This window comes from Colletotrichum acutatum (assembly GCF_030867785.1).
Source record: "Colletotrichum acutatum strain CBS 112980 chromosome Unknown BDZ83scaffold_11, whole genome shotgun sequence".
Lineage (NCBI taxonomy): Eukaryota > Fungi > Ascomycota > Sordariomycetes > Glomerellales > Glomerellaceae > Colletotrichum > Colletotrichum acutatum.
The window spans coordinates 28,585-56,401 of NW_026849005.1; the positions used below are offsets into that span (position 1 = coordinate 28,585).

General features: G+C 53.6%; 9 protein-coding genes across 9 annotated transcripts; 5 read left to right on the plus strand and 4 right to left on the minus strand.

Annotated features, from left to right (window-relative positions):
* Positions 1–2,317: 2,317 nt before the first annotated feature.
* Positions 2,318–3,880, plus strand: BDZ83DRAFT_716255 (acetyltransferase; the record flags this gene model as incomplete). The annotated part of the gene is made up of 2 exons (XM_060511833.1): positions 2,318–2,432; positions 2,985–3,880. 2 exons carry the CDS (start codon positions 2,318–2,320, stop codon positions 3,878–3,880), a joined length of 1,011 nt encoding a protein of 336 aa, XP_060369458.1.
* Positions 3,881–5,234: 1,354 nt separating this feature from the next.
* BDZ83DRAFT_31410 (uncharacterized protein) lies at positions 5,235–6,613 on the minus strand. Its single transcript, XM_060502326.1, has 5 exons — positions 6,261–6,613; positions 6,155–6,186; positions 5,687–6,081; positions 5,559–5,621; positions 5,235–5,445 (listed from the first exon to the last, which is right to left on the minus strand). Exons 1-5 carry the CDS (start codon positions 6,410–6,412, stop codon positions 5,338–5,340), a joined length of 750 nt encoding a protein of 249 aa, XP_060369459.1. The 5' UTR covers positions 6,413–6,613; the 3' UTR covers positions 5,235–5,337.
* Positions 6,614–7,024: 411 nt separating this feature from the next.
* Positions 7,025–8,688, minus strand: BDZ83DRAFT_605004 (oxidative stress survival, Svf1-like protein). Its single transcript, XM_060507307.1, has 4 exons — positions 8,489–8,688; positions 8,210–8,425; positions 7,346–8,147; positions 7,025–7,287 (listed from the first exon to the last, which is right to left on the minus strand). Exons 1-4 carry the CDS (start codon positions 8,509–8,511, stop codon positions 7,183–7,185), a joined length of 1,146 nt encoding a protein of 381 aa, XP_060369460.1. The 5' UTR covers positions 8,512–8,688; the 3' UTR covers positions 7,025–7,182.
* A 297-nt stretch (positions 8,689–8,985) lies between these two features.
* Positions 8,986–9,579, plus strand: BDZ83DRAFT_716258 (50S ribosomal protein L11; the record flags this gene model as incomplete). The annotated part of the gene is made up of 2 exons (XM_060511834.1): positions 8,986–9,117; positions 9,244–9,579. The coding sequence occupies 2 exons, from the start codon at positions 8,986–8,988 to the stop codon at positions 9,577–9,579; spliced, it is 468 nt and encodes a 155-aa protein (XP_060369461.1).
* A 3,495-nt stretch (positions 9,580–13,074) lies between these two features.
* Positions 13,075–15,729, plus strand: BDZ83DRAFT_568240 (kinase-like domain-containing protein; the record flags this gene model as incomplete). Its single annotated transcript, XM_060504043.1, has 3 exons — positions 13,075–13,326; positions 13,688–15,032; positions 15,083–15,729. The coding sequence occupies 3 exons, from the start codon at positions 13,075–13,077 to the stop codon at positions 15,727–15,729; spliced, it is 2,244 nt and encodes a 747-aa protein (XP_060369462.1).
* A 560-nt stretch (positions 15,730–16,289) lies between these two features.
* Positions 16,290–17,317, plus strand: BDZ83DRAFT_605017 (chaperonin 10 kDa subunit). The gene is made up of 4 exons (XM_060507308.1): positions 16,290–16,392; positions 16,557–16,784; positions 17,066–17,124; positions 17,234–17,317. The coding sequence occupies exons 1-4, from the start codon at positions 16,390–16,392 to the stop codon at positions 17,259–17,261; spliced, it is 318 nt and encodes a 105-aa protein (XP_060369463.1). The 5' UTR covers positions 16,290–16,389; the 3' UTR covers positions 17,262–17,317.
* Positions 17,318–21,314: 3,997 nt separating this feature from the next.
* Positions 21,315–22,293, minus strand: BDZ83DRAFT_31575 (uncharacterized protein). Its single transcript, XM_060502335.1, has 2 exons — positions 22,143–22,293; positions 21,315–21,966 (listed from the first exon to the last, which is right to left on the minus strand). Exons 1-2 carry the CDS (start codon positions 22,181–22,183, stop codon positions 21,555–21,557), a joined length of 453 nt encoding a protein of 150 aa, XP_060369464.1. The 5' UTR covers positions 22,184–22,293; the 3' UTR covers positions 21,315–21,554.
* A 1,289-nt stretch (positions 22,294–23,582) lies between these two features.
* On the plus strand, positions 23,583–25,174 carry BDZ83DRAFT_568385 (glycosyl hydrolase family 61-domain-containing protein; the record flags this gene model as incomplete). Its single annotated transcript, XM_060504063.1, has 2 exons — positions 23,583–23,760; positions 23,847–25,174. 2 exons carry the CDS (start codon positions 23,583–23,585, stop codon positions 25,172–25,174), a joined length of 1,506 nt encoding a protein of 501 aa, XP_060369465.1.
* Positions 25,175–26,720: 1,546 nt separating this feature from the next.
* On the minus strand, positions 26,721–27,019 carry BDZ83DRAFT_748186 (uncharacterized protein; the record flags this gene model as incomplete). The annotated part of the gene is made up of 2 exons (XM_060513575.1): positions 26,721–26,789; positions 26,867–27,019. 2 exons carry the CDS (start codon positions 27,017–27,019, stop codon positions 26,721–26,723), a joined length of 222 nt encoding a protein of 73 aa, XP_060369466.1.
* Between the last annotated feature and the right edge of the window lie 798 nt (positions 27,020–27,817).

Here is a 27,817-nt window from a genome sequence, read left to right on the forward strand (position 1 = left end):
GGAGCCTGGGAGTAGGCTAGGGGACAAGTCACATCCATGATGCATTGGGTCACGTCGCGTTGGATCGGATCCTGACACTCGACTCACTGACAAGGACCCCTCCACCAGGCTGGGCACCCCACCACCCCCTTTGGTCTGGGCAAGGTCACAGTTCTGTCAGTCTCTCACTGTTCAGTCGTTGCTCCCCCCACCACCCACTCTCCGGCCGAGCCAAGAACCCCGGTCGTTGGTCCCAGACGCTGGCAGCACGCTCGCCGCCTTGTTTGGGCTTGACAAGCCATGGCGGCGGTCCCGCCAGACATGATTGGCGTGCCCACGGTTCCGCCTTATCGAGCCTGTGAGAAGCTCCGGAGACACGGTGACACGGGTGACACGCGCACACGGCGGCGAGGGGGGACCCTTATCAGAAATATGCAAGACGGCGGGTGTGGATTTGCGGCTTGCCCTGCTTCTTGCAGTAGCTGTTGCTGCTCGATGCAATCCTTCCCACCGCCCAGCCCTTCCCATCACCATCCCAGCTTCTTCTGGTCCCAGCAACCCAGCAGCACGCCGCAGCACGCGCGACACTGGCGCTGGCGCGAGAAGCACGTCGACCGGGGGTTGTTTGTCAGTGTGTGTCTGTGAGAGAGATAGAGGGAGAGAGGGTGAGGAAGAATGAGACGGATAGACGGAGAGACATGGAGGAAGAGACATGGAGGAAGAGAGAGAGAGTGTGTGTGTGTGTGTGCGTCTCCATGTATCTCTTGCAAATGCATCCAACCACTGGCGTCACCGCGGAAAGAGATAGACAGGAGAGAGGAGCCAAGAGAAGGCAGAAACAACCAACCAGTGGTGCCATCCGACCCGATGATACGGATATTAGGGTTGATATGGCGGTAACATGCGGTATACCTCACCTTTAGCTCACCCACATGCATCAAGCCACCAACAAGAAAAAGACCGGCGCAGCAAGAAAGAAGATACATGACACTTCCAGGTTGGGTTGGGGGTGTGAGGTTTCCAGAGTGACGGTCATGGCCTCCTGGTCAAGAATCATAAAAGACAGAGGGAGAAAAGAGTTGCAATACCTATGACCAGCAAGCAGCCCCGGTTCGAGCTGAAGGAAAACAGACCCAAAGTAGCTTGGCTGTGCCGTACGTCTAACGTCTAGCGGCGGAGGTACTTCGTTTCGAAGCTTGGTTTGAAGGAGGTTCCCATTCGCACGCGCACACGACGACAATCTTTCTCTTTTTTCTCTTCTCCCATGCCCATCCCGATTCCCCATCCATCCCATCCCATGCTCCATGCTCGTTGCTCATTGATCAGTGCTCGCAGCTCTCTCTCATCCATCCCCGGGCCTGTCCAGTCCTGTCCAGCCCACGCCTACCGATCCTACTTAACCAAAGTCCACCCACTCTTCAAAATTTTCCTTTTTTCTGCAGATTTTTAAAGGTCCCAAGCCTTTTTCATTTTCATTTCCCACTTATTAGTCTTCCCATCTTGCTGGACGAAGGAACGGGGGTCAAGTAACAAAAGTAACAAATACTACAAGACCCTTCTTACTCTCTATTTAATCCTTTTTCCGAGCTTTGTTTCTATCCCTCTTCCCCCTGGCTTCTTTCTTCATCAAGCCCCCTTCACCAGCCACTTTGGGACGGGATCCCCGACGACGGGTGCGCGGGCGATTCATCTTACAGATACCTGTCTGTGTGCAAGTCCAACGGCCGACTCAAAATCAACAGACACAGTCCAAGACCCAGGCACCACAGACCTTGACCAGACCAACCTAACCGGCGATAAACCACCATACTACTAATACCCAAGGGCATAACGCAACGGCCACCACCAACTCTGTTCCCTGGACATTCCAGCCACCCCCAACGCCAAAGACACGAACGAACGACGTATTTGGGGCCTTCTTTGGACGACGACCTGGCCAACCCCGGAGGATATATAGACGATAGACGGAACCCATCGATCCATGTTGCAGCCCTTCCTTCCGTGACAGGGTACTCTCACTTCTTTCCATTCTACGACCTCACGAGACCACCATCCATCTTGAGCTTCGCGGCGGCGCTTATCATCGTCTGTCGCCAGCTGCCGCCACTAAGAATTCAACCAGCCCCAACTCTCCAATTTCCAACCACCCCCGAGCCGGCGTCTTTTATTCCCTGTTACCGGCGGTTCTCCCTAGTCTTGACGGCAAACCCGCCCCCGACAAGTCAAGACGTATCCGTACAATTGCCCGCCTAATAAGCGACTTATTTCTCCTTCCAGGACCGGACAGGACAGCAACCAAACTGGGTCATCAAGTCGAATAGACCAACGGGCCAATAAGATGGATTCACCACACCACATGGGCATTCGCGAGCTCAATGTGAGCAACTGGCACTCTCACAATGCCCTTACCGATACCTTCAATCATGCGGTCCCCGCCATCAAGACAAGCGCAGGTAAGAGCTAACACAATTTTTTCCTCTCCTCATTTGGTTTCTCGTTACGTCTTCCCTGCCTTTCTGCCCTGCGGCTCTTTTAAATCATTTCTTCTTGGCCACCTTTTCTTCAACGGTTACTTTTCCTCTCATCTTGGCATTCTCTCGTTCAATCTCACTTCGTGTTGTGTGTGTCTCCTTCTCACAACTCACTCATACGCCTACATCAAAACCCCAACATCGTCATCAAGTTCATCCCATCCCATCTTCCAACGCTCCGGCAGGATCGTTTGGGGATCTGGCTTTTTTTCTCAGAACGTGCAGCAAAAGCGCCGAAAGTTTCGGCCACGTTCACGGCTATCGGCCTCTCGGTGCTCTAGAACCAATCCAGAAGAGGACGTGGAACACGAAAATCTCATCTAAACTATTGACAAGCTTTTCATCCTGTCTGTCACAACCTCGCAACCCACTACACCTGACCACATCTCACCCTTTTCTTTTCCCTTGGCTTCCATCAATGCTGCAACTTGGATCCGGGCATCACGAGGAAAGTAAACTGACCAGTTTGACCAGCCTTCTTCACATTTCTCCGCGCCAACTTGGTCCTGAACCCATCCGCCATGTCGTCCAACACCAACACGCCCGTTCTCCAGCCTACGGTGGCTTCCAACACCCATCGCCCGGCAGCCCCATCTCCGCTGGCAACCTCTCAGACCCTCGACCCCTTTGACGACATCCCTCCCCTGTCGCTCGAAATCCTCTCCACCCGCGAAGACAAGGCCGAAGCGCTTCACCTCGTGGCAGACTCCATCGCCCAGCAACGCCAACAGGCCGCCTACTCACTCGTCTTCCATCCCGTGCCGCTCGCAGGTCTCACAGCGACCCTCGGCGTCGCCTACCAGTACTCCTACGCCCGCCAAGGCGACATCGGCCTAGCCTTCACCCTCTTCAGCGGCGTCATCATGACCTACCTCCTCGCCATCCGCTGGGCGACGAGCGGCTACCTCCCCCTCGCCGAGCAAATGTCGTGGTCCTTCATCCGGCCCCACCCAGACGCCTCCGCCGACGAGGAGGACCTGGTCCTCGGTACCCGCTTCGGCAACGAGCTCGTCGGCGCCTTAGTGCTCCACCTCGAGCCTGCGAGCCCAGCCGTCGCCTCCACCTTTAGCAGCCGGCGCCGCAACAAGGCCTCGAGCTTCCGCGGCGGAAAGGGCATCATCCGCGCCTGGACAACGAAGCTCCGCTACCGCAGCAAGGGCGTCGGCACCGACATGCTCGACGAGGCCGTCCGCATCACGCGCGAGCGGTGCGGAAAGGACGCCGAGGTCGGCTTCGCGCTCGAGCACGCCAATAGCCGCATGGTCATGCCCGAGTTCTTCAACGGCGTGTTTAGGAAGCGCGAGCGCTGGGCCGCCAAGACGCTCGATGGCGTGCTGGCTGAGCGGGAGCTCACCAAGAAGAAGAGGTGAAGACCGTCGTCGTCTCACTTCTCCATCATCTACAAAAAACAAACAGACATTTGTTCTATCTCGTATTGCTACTACCCATTTATTCGCAACCTTTCGTGTGTGCGTATGTGCGTTTTTCTGTTGCTCCCTCTTTTCGGACAACTGGGCGGGGACGATCGATGGAAATTGGTTACAAATATACCCTAGAGCTGTGGAAAGAGTACCGACGGGTTATTGTTTCCCAAGGGAAACCTTCCTACAGCATCTTTCATTTTTGGTTGTCTTACTTTTCAAACGATACCCCTCGTTATATCAAACGGCTTTTGGTTTTATACTGGCGCCTCGGGCGGTGATTATACAATGTTTTTGTTGTATAGAGAAGAAGGAAATCAGGAGTCTTCGTGGTACCCCCTTGAGTTAAGGGCGTGGAAATGCGGACACAATGCAACAGACCACTAGAAGTGCAGCTTGAGAAGAGGGAAGGGGGGAAGGCCCTTACGCATCATCCGTCCCCTTCCTTCATGCTGCCTAATATAAACCCTTCGTTTGGCAACGTATCTATCCGTTCACACTTTCTTGGACTATGGCGTACAAATCGTGATTCGAAACCCTCCCGCTTTGTGGACAAGTATAGATGAGACTTACCACATATTCATGAGAGGATACTTGGCTGCCTTGCTAAGACATAATGTCTAGAGAATGAGTTCTGCTGGGTAGGCTCAACCGCGACGTTCAGTTTCACCCAGTTTCACCCATTCACTTGAAAACCGATTTCACTAATGATCCAATGTCAATCCATGACTAAAACACCCCAATTAGAGAAGGCCTAGACTGTCTGGACGTGGCCTATATCATTCACGACTAATCGCCTCACCACGCTTTATCCCATGTCCGCCGCGAGACTCCTGTGTGGTTTACTATAAGATTTCACTTTTTTTTGCTGCCAAGTATGCTACTGAGTGACTTTGTTTGATAATGTGCCCAGAATCGAGAACTGACAATGTACGGAATTTCCATGCCTTCCTCACCCCTGAGGCTCGAATATCCAGAGAGGAGTCTCCAAATCTCCTTTCTTTCAGTCTTTCTGTCGCGATGACATGCCTCATTCTTCCTCCCCGTCGTTTCAGGCGGTTGATGGGTCCTCACATCCCCACACGAGATCCTCCTAGCCATTGAGGATTCTCGTTTGCAAAGGCCCATAGCCCAACATCGGGATCCAGGTGACGAAAAAGACACACACATATTCCTATTCCGTTGTTCTTTATCGTCCATACTCGCTTCAACCGTAAACGCCAGAGGTGCCTGTACCTCATAAGACAAGTAAAAGAGGACCAGAAAGAGTGATAAGCTCCAACGAATGGCTATGGCGATGACACGCTTTTCTGACTGGTGGTGGAGATGGTTTTGGCGTCTTTGACCAACAGCTTGCCTCTCTAAACCTGAAGAGACGCAAGAAGGGGTAAACGGGTAGAACACTCTCAGTCGTGGATGCCTGCTGCCTTGGCCTTGCGCGACTTCGGGTCGACAAAGGTATCGGGGTCGAAGCCATAGATCGGCTTACCCTTGCGGGCCAGAGCATGTAAGACCTAGGAGGAGGGAATGTCAGATACCAATCTCCATAGAACAAATTGAACCCACTGCTGGCATCTGATGGGAGGCGATGATTCAGAGGAAGGTCAGGCCAGGTGATGAGACTCACATCGGTAACTTGAACAGTCTTCATTTTACGATGCTCCACATACGTCACGCAGTCTGTCAGGACCTATTCGTACCTAATTAGCTTTTGTTGAAGATGAGAATTAGGTGTGTATGAGAGAGTGGACTTACAGACTCGAGCCAGGTCTTCATAGCCGAACGGACGTCATCGTAGACCATGGCGGAAATCCGCTTGACGCCGCCACGACGAGCTAGACGACTACATGAGAATATGCGGTTAGCTTCAGATTCACTTCTAAAAGGAAGGAAGGAGGTAGTGTGTGTCGTCGTGGTAGAGACACCGGAGTAGGTGAGGTGGGTGAAGCAGGTGATGATGCTCGTGATGAACACCGAATGAGATTCGGTGAAGGAGGAAAACGCCAAACGCAAGTTCCCCTCATCGCCCTCACTCATCTCAGTAAACTTGAGTAATTTCACCCTCATCCAGATGGACCAAGAAATCTCGATTGAAGAAAATCTCTCACAATCAAGAAAGAAAAAAAAAACATACCGAATAGCAGGCCTAGCTAAAGAAGTGATCAAAGTCAGTTCCTCATATCTAAATCGTATAAGCCACCAAGCAGGTTCGGTTAAACATACTAATACCCCGGATACAATCCCTCATAGGCTTCCTATTCTCCTCGTTAGTAGCCGAGTCCCACCTGCCGTACGGGAAAGAAAAAAACTGGAAAGAGAAATCACTTACCGATGTCTCTTCGCACCGGTGCCCGCGTTCCGCAGCACAGTCTTGCCCTTTCCACCTTGGTTCGCCTTGGATGCGGTACCACGCTTACCGCGGGCGGAGCTGGACGCCGAGGACGCCCACGGGCCACCTCGGATCGCGACCGCGGGCGGCATGGTGAAGTGAGTGATGATGTGGGGGTTGTAGACTGCCAAACGAAGAGGTTTGTTGGGAATTTTCTTTTGTGACGGTTTGGGATCGTGAATCGCATACGGGGAGTTGAAGGTGAGGATCGTGGGGTGGGTGCACGCGCCGCTTGGGGGGCTGTTGTTGGGGAGTTGGCGGGGAGTTGGCAATGGTTCAAGGCAGCCTTAGGGGGCCTTTGGGGTGCCCAGAGACAATAGAAGCACTGGATGCAGGGTAGTGGAGGTACCTAAGGTAGGTAGGGAGACAGGTGCGGCAGGGACGCTTCTGCCTTGCCTTATCGGTCACGTCTCGAGTCTTATCGATCCAACTTGGCCCGTGCTGAGCTGCCCTGTGCAGAAACACCGTATTCACGCAACCCACGCACTGTCAAAGCTCATCGCTCGCAATGCAGGTGCAGGGAACTTGCCGGCGAATGTTTGTCATATGTCTTGTTTCAAGAGATAAACTCTGAAGTCTGGGTCGGGGTCTATGTGATGCCCCAGCTTTTGGGTAGCTGAAAGCTATGCTGCCTGCGGGACAGGTCAAGCGTGAAGCCGTGGCGAAGCACACGATTTTCCGTCACCAGAAACTTACACCGTATATTCAGAATATTGAAAGTGTGTATTTGTATTAGAACAGCTTTATAGAACAAGTATGCGTACCCAATTCAAAGAGTGACCAGAGCCCCCATCTGAACGCCTAACCAGACCGGCAACAACTACCCAAGAATTTCATCGCCGTCGTTTCATTGTCCATACGTCTATTCGGAGATGAAGGTGGCCTCGCTGAAGCAAAGACCCTCTTCGGAGATTTCTTGGTCTCCAATCTTGAGCTTCAAGGTGAGCTTCTTCTCTGTGGGGCAGTACTGTGATCGTTGTCAGCCTGGTTCTTTGGGCCACTGATGACTCGGTACGGAAGCTAACCTGGTAGATGTATGGCTTGGTGCCGGCCGTGCCAGCTACTATCTTCTTGACGAAGCCGGGGACCTCAGCCAATACGTCAACTCTGTCCAGCCTCTCGCCCAGAGGGCCCTCAATGATACCCTCCACGGCCTTGCCATCCTTGTCCGTGCCGGACCAAGTAAACTTGATCTCCTCGGGCTCGGGCCACTCGTTGACGGAATCGTTCTTCGCCTTGGTGTGCTTGGCTGTCTGGGTGACGCCGCCATAAATCATCTCGCCGTCCTTGGCGATACCGCCGACGCTGACGGTGGTCGAGCCGTACGAGGGAGGGGTGGTGTACTCCATCATGACGGCCGAGTAGTTGGGTCCCTGGAAGTCGACAAAGTTCCACTTGGCCGCCGCGTGGTGAGGCTTCATGCCCTGCAACGCGTACACGTAAAAGGCCCGGCCCTTGAAGTCGACGGCGCCGTCCTTGGTGGTAATGGTGCCCTCGGTGATGCAGCGCGGCCAGAAGGCGTGGCGCATGGTGCCCCACGGCTTCGACATATCGGTGCCGAACAGCGTCTTGCCCGTCTTGCCGGCGTGGAAGCCGGGCGACATGCGGGTGACCTTGAGGTTGACAATGGCGTTCTCCGAGTTCATGCTCTTGATCGTGTAGTAGGTGCCGTCCTCGGACAGCTCGACGGCGCAGTCATCGGCGTAAAAGGACATCCGGTCCTCGCTCACCTCGTAGTGGCTGAGCTGTGTGGTCTCCCAGAGCGTCGGCTTGGACTTGTTGGGGTAGAAGATCTTGGCGTTGAACTGGCATGTTGTGCGGATGCCACTATTAGAACATGGGGTTAGCATCGAGAGACAGATGCGAAAGGCACGGAAGCTATCCCATACCCAACGTTGCTGTAGATGATTTGGGCCAGCCCAAGGTGTCCGTTGTCGCCCATCAGGTAGAAGCTCTGCGTCTCAACAGAGGTCGAGTCGGCCGCAATCCATTTCAAGTCCTCCTTGGTGGTCTCCGTGTGGGTGGTCGTCTTGGCCTCTTCGGCGACAGATCTGATAGCTGTCGGGCCGTAGATGGGCTCTTGGGTACCTGCCACATCGGCGAGCCTGGCAGAATCAAAAGGTTAGCCTTGGCTGACGCAACATGGAGGAACGGCAAACACTAATTACTTTTGTTGCGCCCACTTGAACATATTGACGGCAGGACGCGTGAGCGGGTGACGACGGATGAAAACTGGAGGGGTATAAGGGGTGGTCGTCGATGGCGGTAAAATGCGGCAGGTCTATACACAGGTAACAAGAGGAACAAGCTTCTTGGTGGTGTTCTTAAGAGGAAAACCGAGTTGAGAAGGAAGTTGAGTTGACCGCCCCAAACAAGAACCAGCGGAGGGGCCGAGGGGTCATCCCACGACCCAATGACGGTGAAACTGTGGCTAATGCGGCCAGGGTGGATCCTGCGCTCCCCCGAGCATCCCGGTCGCTTGGACCTTTGGCGCGTGGCTGGTGCTTCAAGGCTCCTAAATTTTCCACCTCCGAAAAGGTGTAGCACCAGGTCCGATTGATTGAAGCTTGATTGTCTGTCGCGCGGCGCAATATACCTGCCCATCACCACCCACCCCGTCACTCCCCTTTTCCCAACGAGCAGACTCGTCTGTATATCCGCCACCATGTCCAAGAGAGGAGCGACAATTGCAGACCAGGTCGTGAAGCTCATCGTGGGCGCCGGTCAGGCCAGCCCGAGTCCCCCAGTTGGTCCTGCGCTGGGTAGCAAGGGTGTCAAGTCGATGGATTTTTGCAAGGTGAGACTTGCCCTTGGGACTCTGATGAAGCAACACATGCCACTCTCTGCCCAACATCTGTGCTTTTAAGGGGGTGGTTATGCCATGGTTGAGATCAATGCTAACGTGTCTTTGCTCATTCGATAGGAGTTCAATGCAAGAACAGCACACATCATCACCGGCACGCCGATGCCTTGTCGAGTCACTGTCCGAGGCGACCGATCATTCCACTTTGACATCCGCACACCTCACACATCTTGGCTTCTCCTTAACGCCGCCGAGGTGCCGGTCGGCAAGAAGGGCAAGCGGAAGGGCGCAACAAACCCCGGAAAGGAGACGGTCGGAACCGTCAGCTTGAAGCACGTCTACGAGATCGCCAAGATTAAGCAGACGGAAATGCGTCTATCAGGTCTCAGCCTCGAGGCCATCTGCCGCTCCGTCATCTACCAGTGCAAGTCCATTGGTATCAACGTCGTGCCATAGAGCACGTGTCCTGCAACAGTCTATTTTCAACCACGTATAAAAAACGGAGTCAGGCGCGGAAAGAAAGCATCCACTTGTATACCATCTCAAACGAGGAAGAGCGTGACCATGTACAGTTATTGGAGGATCGAGGCGAGGCGAGGAGAGGTTAGAATAGCAGACAGGAGGTACTGTACGATGAGAATCTCAGCCGCCAAGCAAAGGCAGAGCACGGCGACAAAAAAACGTTCATACACTAGCGCCGCGTGGTCGGAACATGGCACGCCTGAAGGGATGCTTCATGCGCCCCAGAAGTCCCAACTGAGCAGTGACGTTGAATATATGTCTCGTTTTGAGGCGAAGTCCGTTCTCGCGCTTCTACTTGCGCACGATAGTGCGAGTACGACAACCGTCCGTGGGAGACCGAAACGACTAGCTGTCTGGCCGTTGTCCAAAAATTCGGAATGGAAGAATCGATATAGAACCAAAGGATTATAACAAAATGTCAATTGTTGAACGCCTGCTTGAGCAAAACGCAGGGCGGATTGGATCATGGCTTGCCAGAACTCTGTTTGTCGAATTGAGATGGTGTGAGGGGAAAGCTTCATTGTGCCGTGCTGAAGCACAGGATTGGGGGATAAATGACAAGGTCCTTCCAAAGTCAGATGTGCGATCAGCGGTCTGGAACTGACCTGCAAGCGGCAAAGCCAGCACATCAGTGGGGAAGAGATGGCTCAAAGTCTCCCGAAGCTTCACAATCGAGATCGACAAAACTGTTGAGATTGGAACCTTACACGTCTTCCTCCTCATGGTTGGTGCAGCGTGTCGTAGACAGTTCCTTCCCTGGTTATGATACAAAACTTCCTCTAAGCAGCCTGCGCAAGAAGGTACTTGCTGTGCAGTATTGGGTAACGGGCCCCGGTGGCAGATGCAAGCTCCATCGGTGGAGGCTCGCTGGTTGCGACGAAATGCAGGCCCAGATCTAGACAATGCCAGGGCCATGCCGATGGAGATTTTCCCACCTGGTGCCCCTGAAAGATGGTCCTCTTTTGCAGCGTGCCTGGATAGAGGGTTCCATCAGCAGCAGCCTGTCATCTGCAAGAACGCCTCCAAGCCTCGTCAGTGTGGGACCGATTTGAAGCCGGTGATGTGACGGAACAGTGGCCGTTTTCATGCTGCAGGTGCAACACATCAGCAACCACGCCACCGTGCTGGGGCAGCTGGGCTCGTCGGTCTGGGACCGGAGATGCGGCGGTGTTCGTAGGGCGGAAGGGCGGGACGAAGGCAGGCCAGTCAAGGTACGTCTCGGCATGTGCTCTGAAAATGTGTCTCGGGCTAGTGGGCAGCTGGGGAAGATGGGGAGCAAAGCTCCGTCTATTCCTGTTCATCACTCCATCGTAACCCCCCTCTTGACTCCTGCTTGCCGGAAGCTGACAGAGAGCTGGACTTCGCGGCTCGTGTAAGCCGGTTCATGACGGGGTTTTCTTTTGGTGGGCCGTCGGGTGTGCGTTCAACCTTCCCAGACGTAATGGGTAATCTGTTGTTCGTTTGTTGAAGCCCGAAGGAGGGCGACGACGACTTGGGATTGGTGTACTTTTGTTTCCTGGCGGGCTTGACTCGTTCGTCCCGGCCTAGATAAGAGGTGCATTGTCGAATAATCTGGCGCGCATTGGCGTTCGTTGACTTTGTGGACGGGTATGCCCTGATTACCGTCGGCGGAATGAATAGCCTGAACCAAAAGAAAATATTTTCAAGAGGCGCGACAAATTGAGAGAGTCATCGGCCTTGTGGAGATCGGGCCGCGGCCGAAGCAGGCAAAAACCATCAACATCCATGGATGAGTCTTCGTTGGTGTGCTGCGAGGTTCGTAAAAACGGTTAAAATGTTACCAACAGGTACCGCCGAGCCGCCGAATGATAACGCCTCACAGATGTCGCATGTGTCACGGATGCGAAGCCGAGAAACCACCCCTTGGCGCAAATTGGGGGCACTTCGAAGACGGGCGGTCTGAGGTGAAGGCACTCTCTGGAGGGATCTTGGAAAAAGCCGATGACCGACGGACCACGAAAGGGCAAGTCCAGGAAATTAGAACCGGCTGGTCATGAGGTAGAAAAAAAAAAATAGAATATTCCGATCACCACAGGGACAGGCAGGAGCTGGCGAGCTGCCATGCGCGCAGGGCAGGCAAGGGCCTTCTCTCCTTGAGCCGGGTTCCTGATGCAGATACGCGCAATGCATCCATGATTTTGGGGGTACTGCCAAGTATTTCTCCCGTTCCCAAGCCGTCTCCAAGGCTCCAAGCCGTAAAAAAAAAGCCTCCAGTCTCCAGCCCAGGGCGCCCCTTCCCTTTTCTCGGCTCCCTTTCGGCGGCCCTGGTGCTCCAGTGCCATGTCACCGTGTCTTATCCAGCCCACCGCTTCCCCGATAAGGAATGGAGAACGATCCAGTTGACCATTCAGATTGCATCCTTTTCAAGCTCACTCACTTAGCACAAGTATCGTGTACTTGCTGACCCTCCCACCTTTCCAATGTATACTCCCTACAATACCTTCCCATATGACAGTACCTGGCTCGGCGCGGGTTACGGGAGGTCAGACGGACCCGTGAACAGCGCACTCGAGATTCCGCGATACGTATCTGCACCGGGTTCGGACTCTCACTCTGATATTTTCCCCTCGGGCCCCGGTGTCTACATACCGCCAATGTAGTCTCAGGCGACTTAGGTCGTTCTTCGCCTGTTCATCCGAGTCTTGAGCCAGATCCATACAGAATAAGACGTGAGATGAGAACCTAGAGCTTGCGACAATGTTGTTGAATAATGTCAAATCACAGGGTAGGGAGAGATCCTCCGGCATGGACCTTCAAATTTTTGTAACGTCTACTCCGTACCCATGCCGTATGCATTTCACCAGTACCTTCCCATCAGATACGTAGTGATTAGGTACTTCCATTGACTCTTAGTCTTAGTGCATCTCAAAGTGCCCCACCATCCGCAATTGGCATCCACACCTCACTCATCCACCTAGTCCTGGGTATCCGTACTTTTCTCTTTCCCAAGCCCGGCCCTTCGTGTTGTCGTCGTTTGGTCCTGGTTTTCTTCCCTCTCGCTCCTCTTCCCCGCCATCCGTTGTCATCATCGTCCTCTTTCGACTCCAGAGAAGCTGCAGACGACAAACAGTCACTGCCTGCAGCTCCAGCCAAGCCCATGGCTACCCCGTCTCCCGCCCGCGATCCTCAGAAAGAGGACGTTAAAGTCCCAGGTACAAACGCCATATCCTTCCGTCTGTTCCGGCGCGCGCAACCCCGCCCTCGGTTCGTCTGTTGCGCATGTCACAGTCAAACAAACACTCACTCGCCCAATGTCCCACGTTCACGCTCACCCTCACACATACGCTCATGCCCCAAGCCTGCATCTTATCCTCAACGCAGATCCCGTCTTGTGCTGACCACTGTGCGCAATGCCTAGAAATCACCCACAATCCTCCAGATAACCCAAATATCCACAAAGACGACAAGATGCCCCCTCAAGATGCTCCCGCTGTCCGCTTCGCTTCTTCCGTCGAAGAGATAACGCCAACCGTCACCACGACATCACCCACCGAGACTCTTTCTCCCACCGACGCCGCGACCGGAGACGGCGAAGAATCCTTGGCCGAAGTCACGCCCGATCAGATTAGAGCTCTCTCCAAGTCCCTCCAAGGTGCACCGTTGCAGCAGCGCCGGATGAACGTCTTTGGCTTCGAGCCATACTCACTACCTGCATCACGCGTAAGTAGTCTGTTCCGTCATAACTCTTCAGTTTATGCGTGGTCTCGGAGCTTCTTGACGTTGCTTCCTGTTGGCTTGGGCGTCCGCCCTGATACCTTGTGTTTCAAAGTCTCATACCTACCCCTCCACCCAACCAACACTGCCTCGACGTTCAGACTCGTCTTCCCCAAACATCTCACATCGTCTTCGCTATAATCATCTGAGGCTTCTTGTCGATGGAGCTCCTCGTCGGAACCTCCAATGATCAGTCTCATGCTCGTCCCACTTACCCCCCCAACCTGTCATGACAACACCACTCGGCCATTGCATCGCACGCACCAGCCTGCACAGCTTGCTTCTTACTAACCACCGGCACCTATAGGTCGGTTCACGAGAGGAAGAATCTGACAACAGTCGACTGCCAACCCCGAACTCCAGCGGACCGAAATCGCCGCGGTTTGGTCCGGCGCATCCGATGCAGTCACCTCCCCTGACCCCGGCGGGGACCGATCCCTCAGACCCGACAGCCAGGAAGAGCAGAGATCAAAATGACGATCGCAAGTCATCCACGAGCGACCCCCATGTCATCACCCCGCAGGCCTCGTCCTCTCAGGACTCACCACCATCATCGACCAGGAAAGAGTTGCCCGTCCGAGGCAAGTCCACGGAGGAGGTACCTCAGCGATCAGCTTCGGCAGAAGACCAACCACACGACACGAGGTCGCATAGGAGAGGAATGTTCTCTGTTGGTCCTGGAGGATCAGTGCCGGTTTCACGAGAATCTAGTCCGTCTCGGGCCTCATTGTACTACTCCAAGCCGATGACGCCAGGCGGAGATGCCAACGACCCTTATGCGGCTCACAAACGTCAACCACCGGCTCCCGCCCCTCAGCGGGGCCAGATCGATTCAAGATTCGTCTTTTCGCGCCGGAAGAACAAGCACGGGTCCTCGCCATCTGGTTCTACTTCAAGTCTAGGCCGAGCAAGCGACAAACGACACTCCGGGCTCTTGGGTATGAAGGGACATGGCGATGAGCTGCAGGTTCCTCACGATGACTCGGCTAGCATCACGAGCAGACAAGGCTCCTTTGCCGACTTGAAGAGGTTTTTCAAGGTCGGCGGACATCACAAGATGAAGAGGGAAGCTTCCCCATCATCGGTTCGCTCGGGCACCAAGACACCCCCTACTAGAGGGTCGCAACACGTTCCGTTTGGAGACGACCACGGACTTACTTCGAAATATGGAAAGCTCGGCAGAGTCCTCGGATCGGGTGCTGGAGGATCCGTTCGTTTGATGAAGCGCAGTGATGATGGTGTCGTTTTCGCTGTAAAGGAATTCCGACCGAGACACTCTTACGAAACCGAGAAAGAGTACGTCAAGAAGCTGACGGCTGAATTTTGTGTTGGGTCAACTTTACACCACGGCAATGTTATCGAAACACTGGATATCCTGCAGGAGAAGGGCAAGTGGTACGAGGTCATGGAGTACGCTCCGTTTGACCTTTTCGCATGTGTTATGACTGGCAAGATGACACGAGAGGAGGTCGGCTGCTGCTTCCTGCAGATCCTCAATGGTGTGACATATCTGCACAGCATGGGACTTGCTCATCGGGATTTGAAGCTTGACAACGTCGTGGTCAGTGAGCATGGGATTATGAAAATCATCGACTTTGGTAGTGCCCACGTTTACAAGTATCCTTTCGAGAGCGACATTGTCCTCGCTTCAGGTGAGTCTTCCATTCAAATTGGCTTCGACGTATTGGCTAATTGATTATAGGCATCGTGGGCTCCGATCCTTACCTGGCTCCTGAAGTTTACGACGAACGAAAATATGATCCCCAAGCGGTCGATATTTGGTCATTAGCAATCATCTTTTGCTGTATGACATTACGCAGATTTCCGTGGAAGGTCCCTCGCATGACGGACAACTCGTTCAAGCTTTTCGCCGCCGAGCCAACAGCAGGACATGACCCCAAAAAGCTGATTATGCCGTCAAAGTCTGCGAACGACCTCTCCAACACTCCTCAGAGAGACATTTTCGAGGACGGCAAGCATCATACTCACAAGCACGAGCCGAAAGAAAGCCAGAAGGAGAACCAGAAGGAAGCTCCCAAAGACGGCGAGGGGAGTGTAGCACAGGGAAGCTCGACACAGATTTCGGCCAAGTCTGACGGCCAGCAACCAGCAGACAAGAAAGAGGTCATAAGAGGTCCCTGGAGGATCTTGCGCCTGCTCCCTCGCGAGAGCCGTCACATCATTGGCCGCATGCTGGAGATCAAGGTGAAGGATCGTGCGACGATGCAAGAAATTCTCGATGAGCCTTGGGTTGCCAACACAGTCATATGCCAACAACCCGAGCCGGGCCGCGTTGTACACGCAGAGGATCACATTCACACTCTTGAGCCACCACAGCCCCCGAAGTAGGAGTCACTGCACGGGCGCGGTCACCACAAATTGCATGTCCGAAAGGCGTTTAACCGGTTGTAGACGGGGTTTTGGAATGGGTAGGGTGTGGACGACATTTGGAATGACATGAGCCCCTCGTGGTTGGGGAAACAGCGATGATATTGGAGCTTGGGTGGTATCGGAGTCCGTCTTGAGGTTTTGTAGAAGATGCTGCGGCTCCGCTCACGGCCTTGGATCAAGCGATTGAATTAGATAGGTAGATAATACTATTCAGAAAATACTCAATACGTCGACCTAGGTAGCCAATCGTGATCGAGTGATATCAAGAGATATAGGATCCAAGGCAAGTCGAGGTAGGGGAGTAACTCATCTTCATCCATGGATGGTCTGTGTCCATACGTTAAATGCGATATGGTCGATTGGTAAGTACATCCGTCTTCCTCGGCATTTGCAGCCAATCGGACGATATCCAGGGGTATGTGACGGTGGGGCTTCCGGGAAATCCTTTGGCCGATCGGTCCAAAAAATTGTTGACATTCTGGAAGCTCTTGGAATAGCTTCAAGGCTTAAAGTTCGTCCCCCCATATCGACTTCACACTTCACCGATCGTCATCCGCCCAATCCCTCCAACAGACCAAAGTTGCCGCTCTCGCTGTTAATTCCATCACAACAGTCACAATGGTACGTTGGCATCCTCAATATCACGCCGCAGTCTCGGCGGCAGCCTTCCCCTTAGATCGGCCGCAAGACGGGCATCCCCCATGTTGTCCCCCTGGCATTGTCTGTCGCCATTGACAGCAATGTCACATCTCACGAAGCCATTTTGCTGACCAGACGCATTGCAGTCTGCCTCCTTCCGCTCCATCCGCGCCCTTGCGCCCCTCCTCGACCGCGTCCTCGTCCAGCGCGTCAAGGCCGAGACCAAGACCGCCAGCGGCATCTTCCTTCCCGAGTCCTCCGTCAAGGAGCTCAACGAGGCCAAGGTCCTCGCCGTCGGCCCCGGTGCCCTCGACAGAGACGGCAAGCGGTTACCCATGGGCGTCGCCTCTGGTGACCGCGTCCTGATCCCCCAGGTACGTTTTCGATCCCTGACGGCAACATCGACTGCGGCGCCAGTCATCGATCCTCCCCGCTTCTCTGCTTCCCTGCTTCTGCGACCTAGCCTATGAGGGGCGGTGACAGTTGGGAATATGCAGTGCCTAGCACCTCGTTATTTGATATCTCCTTCACCGCATTATGTCGGCGGAAGTGGAAATAGAGTGATGGGATGATGGGGGCGGGTGAAGACAGGATGGGCGATTAGGTTGAACAAGCACAACATATGGATCCGGTGGGCTGACAAGATGTGATGCAGTTCGGCGGCTCCCCCGTCAAGGTCGGTGAGGAGGAGTACCACCTCTTCCGTGACAGCGAGTAAGTCTACAACACCCCTTTTACCACACAAACCCTTTCAGCTAGCAAGCGGTTCGATGCGTGTTACCAAAAGAAAGATAAGGTCACTAACGTGATTCCCTTCACCTAGGATCCTCGCCAAGATCAACGAGTCATAAACAGAGAGAAATCTGCCAGAAACGACTCAAACCAAAAAAAAAGGTGTAAAAGATACCCACGAGGTCTTTGGCGTGTGTACAATACCGTGTATCAAAAGAAACTCCAAATATGAGAGCGAAGTAAGGGAGGGTGCATGACTCCCCGCCCAGTATTCAATTTACCTGGAATATTCAACCAATGAACGCTGGAAAACTGCATTATGGAGGGGAGTGACAGGTTCGGCCTTTTGCATAGAGACTTTTTGGGGGTGTGGTGTAATAGTAGATGTGATTTAGCTTCCGCGAAGGAGGAGTCGGGGAACTGCTTAGGAGACGGAGTGGAGGGACTACGAGTTGAGTAAGAGGAGTGACACAAATCGTGTCCCTCTCTTTCTTGCTCCTGCTCTTGTCATAGGCTGGAAACGCTTCTCCCTGGGCGGATTATGATTCATCAAGAAACCTCTCCTCTCTGCCACCCAGTTTCTCGCCCTGATGCCCCAAGTCGTCCGGTGTGATGTTCTCGTAGCAAGCTATGGTTGGCCGGTGTGGTTGCGCTTAGTATAGTCGTGGCACCTGACAACTGACCTCGACGCATGACTGCTGCGAGGAGTTCCTATGAGCAAATCATAGACAACATACTACAGAGACGGGTGTATTTCAGGACGCGGCTAAGTGGGGATCTTCATTCATTGAGAATACCTGGTGAATAGTACGACACCATCTCAACCACGTCTTGCAGAGTTTAGACAATGCTCTACTCCTTTCAGACAGAGCCAACCGTCTAAAACATGCCAGTTTATCACGACTAAGAAGCTGACGCGGGCATGGTGTGCTTCTTTACTGAACGCACCCGGTCAAGCTTCATGGATTAAGCATGCGGTGGTACCCAGCAAGGGAAACTGGATCGTATCAATCATCGTCGGCTGAGGCAACCCGATTAGAGACAATCCAGAAACCCCAGACAAAGTTGACAGATTGGGGGATAAGAAGCAAAGTTTTGGCTTGGGATGGTTTTCGAGCCCATCAGGAGAGTAGCAGTAAACAACAAACGGCCACGACATGACGTACGTCATCTAGACTCGCTACGTCGACGGGCAGTGTGCTTGTTCCCTTTTCGCCAAGACGGGAACAATCGTTTTGCGCAAGCAGCCGCAGCCGCAGCGCAGCACATCCCTCATTCTCAGGTGCTCTCTCGGATGCGCACATACGAGGCACACGTGCACACCGAAACAAGGTGTCTGACTTTCGACAACTAGTGCTGCAACAGCCTAACGAAACTGGAAAGTTTCAAGGTCCCAGATTCGATCAATGTCTGAGATGTTTTGTCTTGGCATGTTGGACAGTAGTTCAGGACATGGTGCGGACGTAGCGGCAAGGCATCAGACAAGACAGACATACGGTAATCCGCAAGGGGAGAGCGAGTTAGGTATGTCTTGCTGCTAGACCAGCGAGTGTGGGCGGTGCAAGACAAACAAGCTATTCTTTCGGGACGGGCGAGTGGGCGGGAGAGGCGAACTTAATCATCAGTGGATACAGAGAGAGGCTGCCGCAGCGCTTGATATTGGAATTGCAATCAAGATTTCATCTGGGGACGCCGCGCGCACTCTCGGGCTGCGGTGTGGGCTGTGGATATGCGATTGAGGCTCGGCCTGTGCCCGAGTCATTTTCTATCATGGTGATTCCTGTCTCACCAGTGACCAACTCTGGTATGTACACTTCTCGCTGCCCATTGTTCTTTTGCCCCTGGTCACACTTTGGGCGGTGCTGGAATGCTCGTTGATGAAAAAACGTGTCTGACCCGCCGTCCTCAGTGGAGGAGGGAGGGAGGGAGAACAATAGGATTGTCTTCTTCGGACGCGGCTTCTTCCCCAGGTGATGAATGGGCAAGCACGGCCCTGGGACACTCTGAACATAATCAACAGAAAATGGATACTGTATACATAATAGGTAAAAACTCGTGCAGAGGGCCACTGCCAACAAGCTGAGTCTCGACCGTTATAGGTATGGATTGATGACTAGGAACAAGGCAGTAATTGCGCGCGATAAACAGAGCAAAAAAAGAGTGTGAGCACAAGCAGAGGCCCAGAGGGAGGATCCGGTAAGCGGGATAAACATAATTAAACACCTTTGATCAAATCAAGAAAGAAGCGAGATGGATGAAGAGGAGTCGCTCCGAGATTGTGCATTGTCCACATGGAAAGTGGGATTCTTACGGGTTTATGGGTTCATAACTCACGGGCCACCACGGTCCATGGTCATGGACATGGTCATGGTCCGCGGGAGAGGGAATGAGAGATTGAGGTTGAGAGTAGGGTGAATGAGAGTGAGCAGTGAGGTTCTATGCGAGTGAATATGAGATCCGACGGGTGTCCCGGGCAGACGGTGGATTTCGGCTACATTCTGGCGGGCAGAGAGACCAGTGAACCACGAGTCGGGAAATCTAGACACCGGACCGCCCCTTTTTCCTCCCTCTCTCTCCGTGTCTCTGTCTCTGCGAGTCTGTGATGTCGTCCCACGGGCCACCAGGGAAAGTCCACAGCTTGGTAGGGATCCATGGATCATGGATTGAAGAAGGGAGACTGGGAGAGAGATACCGCGGAAACTGTGGAGAACAAGGTTGGGCTGCGAGATTTTCGAGGATCTTGTCAGCGATGAATGGGAGCCAGTCGTTTGCTGGTCCTCTTTTCGTTCTGATTCAGGGGTTGGGGGACATATGGGGGCACATTCAAGGGGGCCGGCCCCAAAAGTCAGCAAGCAACCTAACGCTGCTGAGAATTGAGAATGCACGTTTGACGCAGTAAGGCGGCTGGGCGGCTGGCGGCTGCGTGTGTGATGTTTGGCTATATTCAGCTGCCAATCGGGAAACGAAAAAGGGACGACGGTTAGTTCGGATTTAGATTTTTGGAATTCGGATGCGGCTGGAGGGAAAGGGAGGGGGAAAGACGAGACGAACGTCCCCCCCCCCCCCTCTTCCCTCTCGCGTGGTTCGTGTGGAATGTCCCAGAGTTCATTGGCAAAAACGAAACAGCGGCTCGGGACAGGTTATGGAGTAACCTGACAGGTTTGACTGGCACGCTGGTGGGATCTGGAGTGGGCTTCTTGGCAGGGCGTGACGCCTGGTCACCAACTGGTCCGCGACGAAGAAACAAGACTTTTTTTTGTGGTTTTTTTTTTTCTCTCGCTGTAATGTAACCTGGGGAAATGATTACTGGAGTAAAATCGAAAGAATTCATCACAACTCATAGTTCAGAAAAAGAATGGGCTAGAACTTGGCTGGACTCTTGGAGTTTCTGGATCTTGGTACACTGGAGAAAATGGATCGAGGCGTTGGAAGTGGGAAAGGCTCAAGAGGTGATACCTGGTGCCGGGACATGCGTGGCTCTGGGTCCCTCGGCCCAATTATGTGTTTAGTACGTTACGACTTTGCAGTTCAAGCTTACCTGGTAGCTTAGTTAATTGCTGTTAAGGTGCGTTTCCCAAGTTTCAAAACAGTTTGCCTAAACGTTTTAACCTTACTGTGCTCGGTGTCATTCCAGGCCTTATTCGTATGGATTAGCTAACGCACCTCAGCAGACATGTACTCTATGAGTATGCACTTCAACGGGAGGCAAGTTAGGAGTTGATTGACTTGTCTCGCCTCAATCACGGTTCGTCTCATTTTTTGGTACTTTTTCGGACCAAGATCTCAAGTGACAGATTGTTTCTTCTTTCCCCCTTCTGTGTTAAGACAAACACTTTCCAACCCCCTTCTTCAAATTGTTCCCGCTACCCCTTGCGCCAATCAGTCAACGAGACGATCAATCGACGCAGCCAAGCGAAACTTCTCGGGCGATAGACATTAGACAGACGGGCAGCTAGCCGGCCCCAGCCCAACCCAGCCTGCCTTCTTCGCCTTTTCGAGACAAAGTGTCGTTGGTGTCATGGTCAAACGGCCGAACTTGTGGCGGCGGAGGCGGAACTAAACACGAGTTTAAAAAGCTGAAGTGCGAGTTATCTAGCTGGTGACAGCCTCCCTCCCGAGCCCCTGGACCCCCTAGATTTTACTTTCCGGTCCGCCTCTGAGGTATCACAGGAAGGTATCTCCTGAAGTCATACTTTCGGGATTTTTTGATTGACAGTATCCGTATTTGACTCGAGTAAACCCCCTCCTTTCTCCTGAACCCCGCGCGTCACACGCGAATCTGCACCATTTCGGCTTTTCGAGATGGGCCGAATTGGTTTAGTGCCAGGGGAGATCGACGAATCTTAAAACGGCGTCTGAACTTTCGGCTCTGCGCGTTTCCATCGCTCGATCTCTGCTGAGGTCAGAGGCATTTACATGCACATAGGTATGCGTGTCAGCACAGTACATCGTTTGGTGGGAGAATTGTAGCGCGGGAATGTCTGGCTCCATCTGCAGCTACCGGGCTTCTTCGTCCTTCCATGACGATGATCCGGTCTTGGTATTCCTGTGGGCAGACTCCAGAGAGTCCAGACTGTGCGCGTTGTCGGGGGACTCGGGCACTCGGGGAGGAGAGAGAAGTGGACGCGGCTACCCATTCGTACCCGCAGACCACGGACCCAGGGCTGAGGGAAATGCCTCTCTGATCCTGACATCCTGTGTGTGGTATGATAACAACGCTCGTCTAATTCGTTGTTCGGCTCTTGGTCGATCATTTGGTCTTGTTTGTTCTCTGTGCCTTGGAAAATCCTACGCAGTAATTCCCCGAAGGCGACGGCAATGGAACTAGACAAAAACCACAGTCAGGTACGTATCCATCAGGGCGGGGCGGGTTCGGACGACGAGGGCAAGAGGGATGGATCATGGTCCATGGATGGGAAGGATGGGATGAAATCCATGGAAGGGACGATGGGATGGATGGCAGGAAGATGGGAAGGAAGTGAGATACCAACGATACGTACCCCCAAAGTGCCCCCAGTAGCGCCGCCCACTTCTGTTTCATGTTCCCATCTCCGTTGTCCCCACTAACGCACGCCACGAGTCCCTGCAATATGAACTTCCTCTATGTTTGTCAGTGGTTTTTCTCTTGGCAAGGGCCCAGGCTTCTTTCCTGTTGGTCAGGCTGTTTTTTCTTCTCTCTCACTGTTCACACTTCGCTCCTCTCGGGCAGAATCATCTCACCACCACACACACAAGCACACCCGTATCTGTCTCTCTCTCTTCACGGTATCTCTCTGCTGTGCCCCCTCGACCCCGGCACCATGATCTGACACCCTTGGCTAGCTTAGGCAGGCAGAGAAAGGCTGAACAGAGGCAACCCTCCATGGCAGATCCCGTATCCTTTCCAGCTTTCCAGTGGGAACTCCACCAACCCAGCGGCGGCAATTTGTCTTGAAGCATGCCTTTTTTCGGTAGAATGGCCGCGCTAGCGCACCACCCAATGTAACCTGCAAGACGGGAACTGGGGGCAAGATGGCGGCGCGGAAGAGGCACAGATAGGATGGTGACGAGGAAGACAGAAGTCACAGAACTCTCTGTAGTACTGCAGTAGTGGACAAGGCGAGTGGGGGTGGTTGCCAACAGCCAACTTGCTGCCCGCCACCCAGAGTCCACAGCCCGTTGCCTACTGCAAGGTACCAGGCCGCCCGAGATGAGAGATGGAGAAAGCAACCAAACCAGGGGTGTCTATGGCCTTGCAGGAGCGGAGCTGCACGTCTAAAGGGGGGGCGTGCAAGGCGGTTGAGCTTCTTGCTGAACAAGAGTGCCACTATTCGCTTCCGCCCCCAGCTAGTGCTTCTTCCAACAGGATGACGGAGCCTCGGAGAGGGTCAAGGGCACTATGGAGCATCCGTACTGCAACTGTGCAAACCGCTGCCGCCCTCCCTCCATGCTAGGCCCTCTCTCGCGGCTCGCCCTGTCAAGGACCGCTGGGGTTGTGGTCCGTTGGTTGGTTGATATAAATCCATCTCGGTGCCCTCGATATCGGGCCGCTTCCTCTTTTTGTTCCCTGACCCCCATCGCGTTCTGTACACAGCTGGCCGCTGATACCACACTCCCTTCTTGTTCGTCCTCTTTCTTGAACGAACTTTACATTCATTATACCCACCAGAGCCAAACAACTTTTCGTCAGTTCGTTTGCTCCTTCAGTCTCTCTCGTCTAGCACGAAGTCACTGTTGAACAGTTCCACTCCTTGAACAAGGCAAAGCCAAGCGCTTACACCAAAGCAACAAAACCACCAACTACATTTCAGTCCTTCATTCGATATCTTCGATTTCGACTTTCTTCAGCAGGCCTGCTCTCAGCTGTACACAGAAACCCATCTTTTTCGGACCTCGACGTTCTTTCTTGCACAAAAAACGCAACATCTCATCTCAGGATACCCAACTTTCAACCCATCAAAATGAAGTTCTTCACCACCGCCCTGGCCATGGCCGCCGCTGCCAACGCCCACACCCTCATGTCCAAGCTATACATCAACGGCGAGTCCCAGGGTGATGCTACCTGCATCCGTATGCCCAAGGAGGGAGACACCGCCACCTCCCCCGTTGCCGGTCTGACCAGCGAAGACATGGCTTGCGGTAAGCTACTACCACGCCTTCGTCCAGCATCAACAAGCTTGGGCACTGCTTATTTTGATATTCACATTTACTGACATCACCCATAGGCAAGGACGGCCAGATCGCTGCCGCTTACACCTGCGCTGCCCCCGGCAACTCCAAGCTCACCTTCGAGTTCCGCCAGTGGCCCGATGCCCGTGCTGAGGGCTCCATCGACCCTTCCCACAGGGGCCCTTGCTCCGTCTATGTCAAGAAGGTTGACGACATGACCACCGCCGCCGCTGGCCCCAACTGGTTCAAGATCTGGGACGAGGGCTACGATGAGTCCACTCAGCAGTGGTGCACCGACAAGCTCATCGCCAACAAGGGTCTTTTGACCGTCGAGCTCCCCTCTGGTCTTCCCGCTGGTTACTACCTCGTCCGCACCGAGATCCTCGCCCTCCACCAGGCCGTCAGCCTTCACGACCCCCAGTACTACGTCGGCTGCGCCCAGATCCACGTCTCCGATGGTCCCTCCGGCGCTCTCGAGATCCCCTCCCAGTACTCCGTCAGCATCCCCGGCTACATTGACGGCTCCGAGGCCGGCAACAACTTCAACCTCTACGACAACCCGCAGTACCCCTACCCCATCCCCGGCCCCGAGCCCTACAGCCCCGTCGGCACCGCTTCCGCCAGCGCAAAGTCCACCTCCTTCGAGGGCGGTGTCCCCTCTGACTGCCTGATCAAGAACGCCAACTGGTGCGGTAAGGCTCCCGAAGCCTACACCACCCAGACCGGCTGCTGGGCCGCTGTCGACGCTTGCTACGCCCAGGGTAACGTGTGCTTCGACTCCGCCCCTCCTACCGGCGCCGCCAACTGCTACGTCTGGAACGACAACATGTGCAAGGGCATCTCTGCCCAGTGCACGGCCGGCAACTGGCAGGGACCTCCCACCATCGAGATGACTGCTAAGACCGTCGCCGCCCCCGGCGCCATCCCCGCTGCCGTCAACCTCAACCTCCTTGGTGGCTCCGCCAACACTGCCGCCGCTGCCGTCGCCTCCGCCACCCCCTCCAAGACCGCTGTTGCTGCCTCTTCCTCTGCTCCCGCCGCTACTCCTTCGGCTGAGTACGCCGCCGAGGACCCCGTCGCTACCAGCGCGCCCGCCGCCACCGTTGCCCCCGTGACTTCGGCCGCCCCCGTCCCGGCTTCCACCTCCGTTGCCGCCCCCGCCGCTCCTTCCGCCTCTGCTCCCGCCCCTGGCGCCCTTGTCCCCTCCACCGATGGTACCTGCGGTGGTAGCACCGGCTTCACCTGCGAGGGCAGCTCCTTCGGCTCCTGCTGCTCCGCCGCCGGCAAGTGCGGCAGCAAGATTCTGCAGTGCAGACCCTCTTGCGGTTGCCAGACCAAGTTCGGTCTCTGCCTCGAGGCCCGCAGCCTGACGAAGAGCAACTAAAGCAAGCAAGCTTAGTTTCTTCCTGACCCACACCAACCTCTCCATCAAACAACATCACGACATCAAAACAACATTAGAACGTGATCATGACGACGACATGAAAGAAACCCCCTTCTTCCATCAGTGGATTCAAAAACTTCCTTCGCTTCGCTTTTTTCTTCGACGAGTCTTCTTTTTTACCAACATGCATCTCGCTTGCATCGTTTATCTTCAACTAGGGGGTGGAAAAATTTTTTGGGGTTTGGTGACAACACATACATCACGGCCGGGTTCAATGGTGTTATCTTTTGCGAGTGGGAAAAAACAAATTACATCGGAACAGGAAATCATGGGCATTGCTTGGGTAACTTCTGGTGTTCTTTGTCATGCCATTCTTGTATATAGTGTACAATTCGATCATAAACAAATTTCTGTCTCCTGTATAACCGCATGTGAGTTTGGGATCGGGCTTTTAGATGTGTGTTATACATCTACAAGTATATATAAGTGTACCCACCTCCTGAAGTGGGAGGCTGAGAGGCAACGACTTCAATCGGGGGAAGCTTCCAGTCGTTGGTCTGCCGTGAATAGATCTCCTTTGCGGCGTCTCTTACCTACCACCAATCTGATCTACCTCGGAGACATGTATAGCCCCTACAACTAGTCATCCAAAATACAATTGCTTGCCCGTCAATAGTACGAGGGTATTCACTGGAAAATATAGAGCAATCGCGCGCCAGACAGCAACAACAACGTCTCTCAAATGTTTTGTGGCCGTCTTGAGTTGAGATATCACTGTGAAGAAATCTCGATTCTTGAGCCGTGCCTAACGCGAAGCGATCTCGACAAAGTCTCCTCCCGTTCATTGAGGCCTTCCTAGATGGCGAAGTTTGTTCCAAGGCCCTTTGCTTGTTTTTTATCCTAGCGTCTCTGCCGCCAGCTTCGCTTTAGCATTCTGTAATCAGCGCGTATAGTCGTCGACACGTCTTCCACGCGAAGCGGCTTACACAGCAGGCAATAATTTCTGATTTCTTTCTTTTTTTTCTTTCCCGTCCTTCATACTGGCAGACTATTCGCAGAATAAGGGCAGCTCGGGGGAGCCGACTCTTGATATATAAATAGAGCGTGAATAGAGTTATCCCGCCGGCTGTATGAAGTCGTCGGTGCGCGCCACATATTTACTCGTGACGCTTTTGAATCATGCGACGAGATGTTGGATGAACTGGGCCTCTCGGCATTCGCCAGCCATCTCTAGGGACATGGTAAAAGTTTTTGGCATGATGAAGGATGTCTATTACAGCGCCGGGTGATCTAGCAGGCACCGTTCACAGAAAATAGTAATTCCACCAACGCCATCCTGTCATGTCTGGCCGCTCGTTCATTCTTCGATCCTACTGAGAGCACCTTCCCAGTCTTGCATGGGAAGTTTGATTCAACCGCTCTGTCAAGCTAGCTGACCGCGCCCTCCAATATGCTATCGCCCTCCCCCAAAGATGGTGCAAAAGTTCGTGTAAGGAAGTCGATGTCGTTGCATCGTGACTATCCCCCCCCCCCCCCCAAATAAGGTTTAGGGAGTGCAGCTGAATCCGAAGACCCCATTCTTGCAGAATCCGTTGGTGATGCGAGTGCCGCCAGGCTGTGTATGAGAAGATTAGTATGTGCGAGGGTTTGAGGCTTTGCCATTGATCTGGTAGAATCGGGTGGTCTACTCACGTTGTCCTCGCAGGTGACTTTGCACGCTACACCGACATTGTCCTTGGTACAGTCCGGTACCTGTTTGCACTTGCTCCCAACTGTCTGAATCTGGGCCGCAGCCTGGCCGAGGAGGGCGGCGGCGGCGAAGATGAAGAGAGATTGGAAATGCATGTTTGTTTTGTTCGTTTTTCTTATTAGATGATGGGGTGATGAAGAGCTTTAGTATGGTATAGTAGAATTTCGAAGATGAAGAGGGAGAGCCGGAGAATAAGAATGCGGTTGTTGGTCTGTATTAATGCATTACTTCAACGACTCCCCACTTGTTCCTTTTTCCGTATCAAAGGTGATCGTTGCTGCAGGGCCTGATCGGCATTAAATTCCTTGATGAACGTGTGACGTTCGGTATCCCACATGGCGGATTTAGATTGAAACTTATGCTCGCAATTTAGGGTTTCCCCCGTTGAGTACTCACGGTACTATATGTTTGGGTGCGCAAAGGCATCAATATAGCCTTGGTGGCCGCTTGCGCGTTGCGGCTGGGGTGCGATGCGAGTCATAGGGCTGTCAACTCGGCAGGATATGCTTCGACTGGCTAGAAGCTGGGGATTTCCAACACGTCGGGACTTCGGTTGTCCGTGATGTAGTTCCGATTTAAGTTCACGGGAGATACCTTGCTTGTATTCTGAAACTTTGTTCATTCTTGCGAGAGAGACTTTGACTTCAACATGAGAGACGGGATGAACATCCTCCGTACTGAACTTCCAGCCGACGTCGGTCGGCAAGTAGCCATTGAGGCCGGATGAACACCAAGACAATCCTAATTCGACTGCCAACATGGGAATGAACTCATACAGGCTCGCGACAGTCCCATGAAAACAGTCCATGCTGTGGAATCAATTAAATCAGAACAGTCACTAAGCCCACACGTAAACGGCACGGCTGCACATGACTCAGCTTCCGACAAAGTTT

Bases quoted from the DNA above. Each gene is read 5' to 3' on its own strand.
- BDZ83DRAFT_31410 (XM_060502326.1), bottom strand. From the start codon at position 6,412: ATGCCGCCCGCGGTCGCGATCCGAGGTGGCCCGTGGGCGTCCTCGGCG. The intron at 6,082-6,154 runs GTATGTTTAACC...TCACTTCTTTAG, and splicing joins GGATTGTATCCGGGGTATTA to CTAGGCCTGCTATTCGGTAT. The intron at 5,622-5,686 runs GTAAGTCCACTC...AGGTACGAATAG, and splicing joins TGAAGACCTGGCTCGAGTCT to GTCCTGACAGACTGCGTGAC.
- BDZ83DRAFT_605004 (XM_060507307.1), bottom strand. From the start codon at position 8,511: ATGTTCAAGTGGGCGCAACAAAA. The intron at 8,148-8,209 runs GTATGGGATAGC...ATGTTCTAATAG, and splicing joins ATCATCTACAGCAACGTTGG to TGGCATCCGCACAACATGCC. The intron at 7,288-7,345 runs GTTAGCTTCCGT...CAACGATCACAG, and splicing joins CCAAGCCATACATCTACCAG to TACTGCCCCACAGAGAAGAA.
- BDZ83DRAFT_605017 (XM_060507308.1), top strand. The intron at 16,785-17,065 runs GTACGTTTTCGA...GATGTGATGCAG, and splicing joins ACCGCGTCCTGATCCCCCAG to TTCGGCGGCTCCCCCGTCAA. The intron at 17,125-17,233 runs GTAAGTCTACAA...CCCTTCACCTAG, and splicing joins CACCTCTTCCGTGACAGCGA to GATCCTCGCCAAGATCAACG.
- BDZ83DRAFT_31575 (XM_060502335.1), bottom strand. From the start codon at position 22,183: ATGAAACAGAAGTGGGCGGCGCTACTGGGGGCACTTTGGGG. The intron at 21,967-22,142 runs GTACGTATCGTT...GTTTTTGTCTAG, and splicing joins CTACTGGGGGCACTTTGGGG to TTCCATTGCCGTCGCCTTCG.